Source organism: Alosa alosa, chromosome 17 (assembly GCF_017589495.1).
Source record: "Alosa alosa isolate M-15738 ecotype Scorff River chromosome 17, AALO_Geno_1.1, whole genome shotgun sequence".
Taxonomy (NCBI): domain Eukaryota; kingdom Metazoa; phylum Chordata; class Actinopteri; order Clupeiformes; family Clupeidae; genus Alosa; species Alosa alosa.
The window spans coordinates 21599636-21607135 of record NC_063205.1 but is presented as its reverse complement, the minus strand read 5'-3'; the positions used below and the strand labels follow the sequence as shown (position 1 = coordinate 21607135).

The following is a 7500-nucleotide window of genomic DNA, read 5'->3' as shown; positions in this document are numbered from 1 at the left end:
ATTAGTGCATAAATCTGCAGTGTAAGTTAGTAATAGTGCATAAGTATGCAGTATAAGTGAGGATTAGTGCATAAGTATGCAGTGTAAGTTAGTAATAGTGCATACGTGTGCAGTGTGAGGATTAGTGCATAAATCTGCAGTGTAAATTAGTATTAGTGCATACATATGCAGTGTAAGTTAGTAATAGTGCATAAGTATGCAGTGTAAGTGAGGACTAGTGCATAATTATGCAGTGTAAGTACACAGTGTAAGTGATACATGAAGATAGTTAATCCGATGTTGTGTAAAAGATGGACAGTGCATAAAGTACACAGGTAGAAGTATGCAATAGGATATTTGTGTTGGATACTTTGTGAAGTCTGCACTAGCCCAGTTATATACAAATGTATGCATGTATCCTTTTAACCTATCCCACTGTGCCCATCTGTCACTCCGTTTCATCATCATCATCATCATCATCATCATCATCATCTTATTAACAGATACCATTCAGACATGACATATAACATACATTAAAGGAAAGGAAAATATTAAGGAAAATATGTATTTTAATAGATAACTTTGCTAGTCTTGTAGCCTTTCTGTCTTACTTCCTTTCTTTATTTCTGTCTGTCTTTCTTTAATTTTCATTGGATGTTGATAAGGCATGATGTTCATTGGCACTAAGTTTTAGAAATAATGGTGTTTTTAAAGTCAAACCTGTCCTCCTCTCTCTCCCTCCCTCCCTTCATCTCTCTCTCTCTCCCTCTCTCTGCAGTCGTTCCAGTCTGAACGCTAAGTTCGATGAGACGGTGCGGCTGAACTCGGAGCCTCCGTACCTGACGGCAGCGGTCATCAGCATGCCCACGCCGCCGGTGACCACCCCTGAGGGCGACGAGTCGGCCAGCACGCCCGACTTCCTGCAGAGCAACATAGTGCGCGTGTCGGCGCTCTAGAGACGCCCCATCGCCGGACGCCAGACCACACGCAGCCGCCAGCCACGCTGTGTCACGTCACATCACGTAGCGTCAACGCCGTCGTCACGCGTGCTCTCCAACCAACCAGCTTTTTAATTGTGGCCCTTCTTCACACACGTACATGACCAGAAGGGGGATGTCTAGTTTCAAACTAGGAAGTGGAAAAACGTTTAACACCATCACCACCACCCCAACACACACACACACACACACACACACACACTCACACACACACACACACACACACACACACACACACACTCACTCTCACACACACACACACACACACACACACACACAAACAACACAAACACTCCCGCTGAAGAGAGGGATTGATTGAGGATTGAGAGAGGAGCGAAGGAGGAGAAGGAGGAATGATGTGAGGAGGAGAAGGAGCAGGAGATGGACCTTTTTTTTCCATTCCTACACGTAGCTCTGCTTTGCGCCGGAATCCGCAGTGCAAAGCCATGCCACGCACACAGAGGCCCATGGCGCAGCTCCATGCTGGGGCCTATGGGTTCTCTGGCGCAGCTGCGTGCTGGGACTCACTAGGCTTTTAACTGGTAGAGGAGATATTATCATTACCTATGTAACTATTTTTCTGAGTATTGTGCGTCTTTTAATTCACTGTCTTAAGGTGGTGGGTGGTGATGGGGCTTCTGGGATGTCTTGGGGGAGAATGTTGTTTCATGTTGGGGGTATTTTGTGCTGAAGGAATATTATTGGCTTTTTACGATGTACGACAGCACTACAAAAAGAAAAAGACTTCTAGAGTGCTCCTATTTCGGATGGGCTATTTAGGTGTTTGGTGGGTCTGCTTGTTGAATGTGTGTATGTGTGTATGTGTGCGTGTGATAGGGAGAGGAAGTGGGTTGTGTGTGTGTGTGTGTGGGGGGCTGAGAAAGAAAGAAATAAGGAAAGAAAGAACGAATTAAGAATGATGACCACCCTCTTGCATGTTCTGCATTTGTGAATATCTCTTTTCCCTCAATGGCATGAGCAATAAGGGGGGTTGGTTTTTCAGATTTACTAATGAGGATAGCCATGTGTGTGTGTGTGTGTGTGTGTGTGTGTGTGTATGTGTGTGTGTGTGCTACAGCCCAGTCCTACCAAGCTAAAGCACCTGGTCTGGTAACAATTCCTACCTTGTACTGAGACTTAGACATCAGCTGGTAATTGTTAAAAGTTTCTTATTCAACAGCCATTTGTGAATACCTTAGATGCCATTTTGACATGCCTCTTCCTCGATCTATCTATGTCTCTCTCTTTCTCTGTATCTATCTGTCTATATTTTCCTTTATTTTCCTCTTTCTATGCCCCCTCTCTGGTTTGTAGTTTTGGGCTCTGAGGCCTGGCAGAGACATCTTCTGTCGATTGTTTTAGTCGGCCGTTTAGAGACTTGAAGCTCCAGACGTGTCACAGAAAGCTGTCCACTGCGAAACACTCTTCCTGTGTTCGTTTGTTTATTTACGTTTCGCTCGGTCAAGGACATGCTGGAACTCCGATCCCAGAGGTCAAAGGTCAGACAGACAGCATCACACAGATTTGAGTCATTCCATTTTTATATGCAAAATTTTACTCCTACAGAATATATATAAAAGAGTAAATATGAGTCTATATTAATGGGTAAAACTGTAATGAGATTTATGTACTCACCATCTTCAATCCTTTCCCAGATTTGGTGCATGCAATGTTGAAATACCTTCACAGGCCACCGTACTGTTGCGTCTCTGTTAGCATTGATTTTGTTTTTAGCCTGATAACAGAAGTGAGGATTTTCATAAGTATGATGGTGATCAAACAGGTTTTTCTTGCAAGCGAGCAAGCAATCGAGCGAGCGAGGGAAGGTACTAAAGAACAGACGAGCAGCGTAGCCTTGAAGGGATCCCCATGTAGATAAGCGTGATGTGAGCTCACTCATTAAAGCACCACTTTGCCATTGGACTCTTGTCACATACTGGGGGCTTATGGGCACCTGAATCTTTCCTCTAATTGCAATGTGTGGCATCCAGATCCGCCGAGGAGCAAAGAGACTACAGATCTAAAACTCCATGAGAAAATACATTCTTCCTTTTCTCTTTCTCTCTCTCCTTTCCTCTCTCTCCTTCCCTCTCTTTCTCTTCTCTTGTTCTCTGTGTCACTCTTTCTTACTGTGTCTCTCTTTCTGTCCTGTGTAAATTGAAAGAGATTCATTATCCATTAAGGAGGAGAAAAAAAAAAACAATATGATTTTACACCTATTTTCCAAAAAAGATGTCAGTGCAGATCTTGTTGGGGGCGAGGGGGCATGACGTGAGCAAAATGTCAGCCCCACCCCAATCTCTGCACATGCCACAGCACACAAGCCTACCCTCCTACATACCCTCCACCCTCACCCCAACGACTTCATCATGTGATTTATGCAACAATGTTATTTTGTAAAATAAAAAACAGGCTTTGTACAAAAGAAGAGACTCAAATAAAGGGGTGTTTTGGGGGAGGGGGGTGGGGGGATAGAATCACTTAAATACATATTTTTAAAAAATACAAAAAGGTGTTGATTATATCTTATATCTGTATTCTGGGTGTAAAAAGAGATTAAAAAGAAAAAACGTTCTAAATGTGGGAAAAAAGAGAGGCTGTTGCTAGTGCACATGTGCAGTTAGTCGTTCTTCGGTGTAGTTAATCTTTCTATCAGTTTCTTCTGGTCCGTTTGTTGCATTTTGTTCACCTTCGACTGTTTCTTCTTCTTCTAGTGTCCTTTGTTTCTGTTTCGTTTCTGTAGCATTTCTGAGATGGAAAACGATCGAGCAGGTTGAGTCGAATTGTGCTGTGCATTCCTTGCAGACTAAGGACCAAACACATGATGGTTGAGGGGGAGGAGGTTGCATGTGTTCACAGCAGAGCGATGGATCTTTCCTGGGTGGTGGTGCTTTGATTCCTTTCGGGCAGTGCCCAGTGTCTGCCCTGCCCTGCCTGTTCTGCTTCTTTGTATGCGAGCCTTGGGTTGGCTATACTGTAGGCTCTTTACATCCTCTGTGTGAGATTATGTACATTATCAGATTGAGTATCAATGATTGATTACTTTGACTTTCTTACAGCTTGTGTTATGGACAAAAATATATGATCTACAGAAAAGCTATGAAAAAAAAAATTACAACTCAATTGTTTAGTCCGGTGAAGTGTCTCTAAATAAATAGATTAAGTCATTGTCCTATTAAAATACTGAGAAAAACAAACCGTCTCATCGTCCTTTGTCAACTCCTTGAAGTGCAATTGCTTTTTAATCTTATTAATGTTGTTACCACAATGAAGTATACCTGAGAGTGACACCTCTTTATGTTAAGAACTACGGATGTGCCTATTATGTTGACGAGACATGTTTTTATGAGGAAGAGTGTTTAAGTTATTGACTGAGTCTCCTCCTGTATCTTCCACAACAGTGTAAATAAACCCAATTTTGTTTTCCTATATCAAAACATTGAGCAAGAGAGAATGCTACAGCAAATGGAACAGTCAACAATGTGATGGAACCTCCCTTTAGAACATAGAATGCAGAACAGACCTTCAGTGACCCTTCTGAATGCTGCTTTTGGAATCCAGCGGTGCGTTCAAATTCGACACAGTGGCGAACGTTCATGTGCCAAATGTGTTTTTTCTGAACAGACCTACCTCCTCAAACTGTTTGGAAGTGAATGTTTGTGAATTTGTGAATGTTCACCTGTGTTTGCGAATTTGAATGCGCACCTCTGGTTGAGCAGTTGACTGTCATGTTAATGATGATTTGATTGAGTAGGTATATGTCATGTTTAAGATAATTTGATTGAACGGGTGAATGTCATGTTAGCCTACAGTAATGATGATTTGATTGAACAGGTAAATGTCGTGTTTAGGATAATTTGATTGAACAAGTGAATGTCATGTTTAGGATGATTTGATTGAGCAGGTGAATGTCACATTAATGATGATTTGATTGAGTAGGTGAATGTCATGTCAATGATGATTTGATTGAACAGGTGAATGTAATGTTGATGATTTGATTGAGTAGGTGAATATCATGTTAATGATTTGATTGAGCAGGTAAATATATGATGGATGAGTTTGACCCTCAGACATCTCAGCAGCAGAGCAGAGCTGTGCCCATAATTACCTGTTACCAGAGGAAGGGGGATCTGTGGGTTGAGCAGTTGACTGTCATGTTAATGATGATTTGATTGAGTAGGTATACAGTATGTCATGTTTAAGATAATTTGATTGAACGGGTGAATGTCATGTTAGCCTACAGTAATGATGATTTGATTGAACAGGTAAATGTCATGTTTAGGATAATTTGATTGAACAAGTGAATGTCATGTTTAGGATGATTTGATTGAGCAGGTGAATGTCATATTAATGATTTTGATTGAACAGATGAATGTCATGATAATTATTATTTGATTGCAGGTGAATGTCATATTGATGATTTGATTGAGCAGGTGAATTTATTATGGATGAGTTTGACCCTCAGACATCTCAGCAGCAGAGCAGAGCTGTGCCCATAATTACCTGTTACCAGAGGAAGGGGGATCTGTGGGTTACTCCTACACACTGCTAACCTCCTACATTACCCACAACCCATCACACAGTTTCAACATCTCACTAGTACACACACACACACTCACAAATATATGACTCTTCTCCATAATAGCATACATGGCAGATCCAGGACAGACCTATTTGTGTGTGTGTGTGGGCCCTATCATGCCAGTCAAAAGCGCATCGTCACTCGTCAAAAGCTTATTCAAATTTAGTAGGATGTGTCCAGTCCACATTGGGAGGGTTTTCGTTATCAAACGTCGAGCGCATGGCCAACAAGGTGTTCATAGGTTTTTAATCAATCATGGGTGTGTTTGGGGCGTAACATCATTTAAACCAATGAGAATGACATCTGTCATTCCCTTTAAAGGCGCAAAGCGCGATGTCAAATAAATGTATCGGTCTTTTGACATTCAGCGGCGCATTTGAAGGAGGCTGCTTGCAAGACCGTATGGAATAGTCATTCCACTAAACCATGCTTTACTAAAACCTAGCATAGCCTTCACGCATTTGCACTCCTCTATTAATTCAACTCATTGGCAAAGTGAAACTAACTTACTTTCACTATTGACTGACAATACGTTACCATCGAAAACATAGGTTGGAAAAAGCAACACTTACCCTAATATTGCTCAAATGACTGAACAAAAAAACATTTATCCTGCAGAGGAGTTGCTTATATCTCGTGACTGCGTCTTCAGCTGTGCTCCATACGTGTCTCTCGCCTCTACCCTAATCACTTTTAACCGTCATTACCAATTTGCAAATGATGGTGAATAACTATACTCATTATGAGATGTACAGTATTTCGTAATATCTTTATTCTAATTATGTTTCCTATTGTAATCATGCAATTTGTAATGTTTTGCTTGGACGTGCACTGGTGTGCGTTCATGGATGATAGGTGCACCCGCCAATATGACTGTTGACAATGTGCTCTTAAAATAACATATACACAACTCGCCATAGACTTCTGACCAGGTGTACAATAGCGATTTTTAGACAATGCGCTAAGCCACTCCCTAAGTTGTTAATTGCCACACCCCTGGGCGCATTGTTTAAAAATTAAACTTGCAAAATAAGGAATTAAACTTCACGCCGGGTGGAAAACGAGTTTTACGCCATGCGCCAGTGTGCAAAATACAGCCCTGTGTGTGTGTGTGTGTCTTGCATCATGCAACTCGAGGACAGAGCTGGCGTCAGATACACCACAGCACCACTGGAAACCAGGTGAGGTGGGCTGAGGATGACTGCAGCCTAATGAACACACACACACACACACACACTCACAGGGATGATGGCCAAAGGAGAGGAACACACAAGTTCACACATACACACACAGGAAGAACACTTGCACAAACGCACTCAGAGGAGAAGGTCGGACAGACCAGGGAGAGAAACACACATTCACACACACATGGACACACATACATGCACACACAAACACAGGCAGCACCACTCCCCATCTATTTTCGTTGATACTATTTTCAGTGGAAAGGTCAGAGAGTAATGCTTTTACTTCCTGCACTAGTGTGCGTGTGTGCATTTGTGTGTGTTCCTCTCCCTGGCCTACATGCACTCTTGTTCACTGGCCTTCTCCTCTGGGTGAGTGAGTAAATGTATAATTGCGTAAGTGAGTGTGTGTGTGTGTTTGTGTATGCAGAGTGTGTGTATGCAACTGCAGGAATTGTGAGAGGAAAATAATTGAAAGGAAGAGTGGGTGGAAGAGTGTATGTGTGTGTGTATGTGTGTATGCGCACGCACACACAAGCAGGAAAGAGAGAGAGAGATTTGCAGCTACAATACACTATATCGGCCATCAAATAAGTTATAGGAGGAACTGAAGAGGTACCTTTCAAGCTCTCTTTCACACACACACACACATCCTTAGGATCTCCCGTGTGAGATACTGATTTGGAGCAGGGGGGTGACAGCGACCACTTTGGAACAGTGTGTCATTCATGAGGAGAACTGACAGCACACACTCACA

At 42.3% G+C, this 7500-nt stretch overlaps 1 protein-coding gene across 3 annotated transcripts in view; it reads left to right on the top strand.

Annotated features, from left to right (window-relative positions):
• kcnd2 (potassium voltage-gated channel, Shal-related subfamily, member 2) overlaps positions 1–1628 on the top strand; it is a 178159-nt gene extending 176531 nt beyond the window's left edge. For all 3 annotated transcript variants that reach the window (XM_048268034.1, XM_048268032.1, XM_048268033.1), the window contains one exon: positions 758–1628. In XM_048268034.1, coding sequence (XP_048123991.1) covers positions 758–935 — 178 coding nt within the window. In that variant the 3' untranslated portion in view covers positions 936–1628. The remainder of the gene's footprint in view (positions 1–757) is intronic.
• Positions 1629–7500: the final 5872 nt, after the last annotated feature.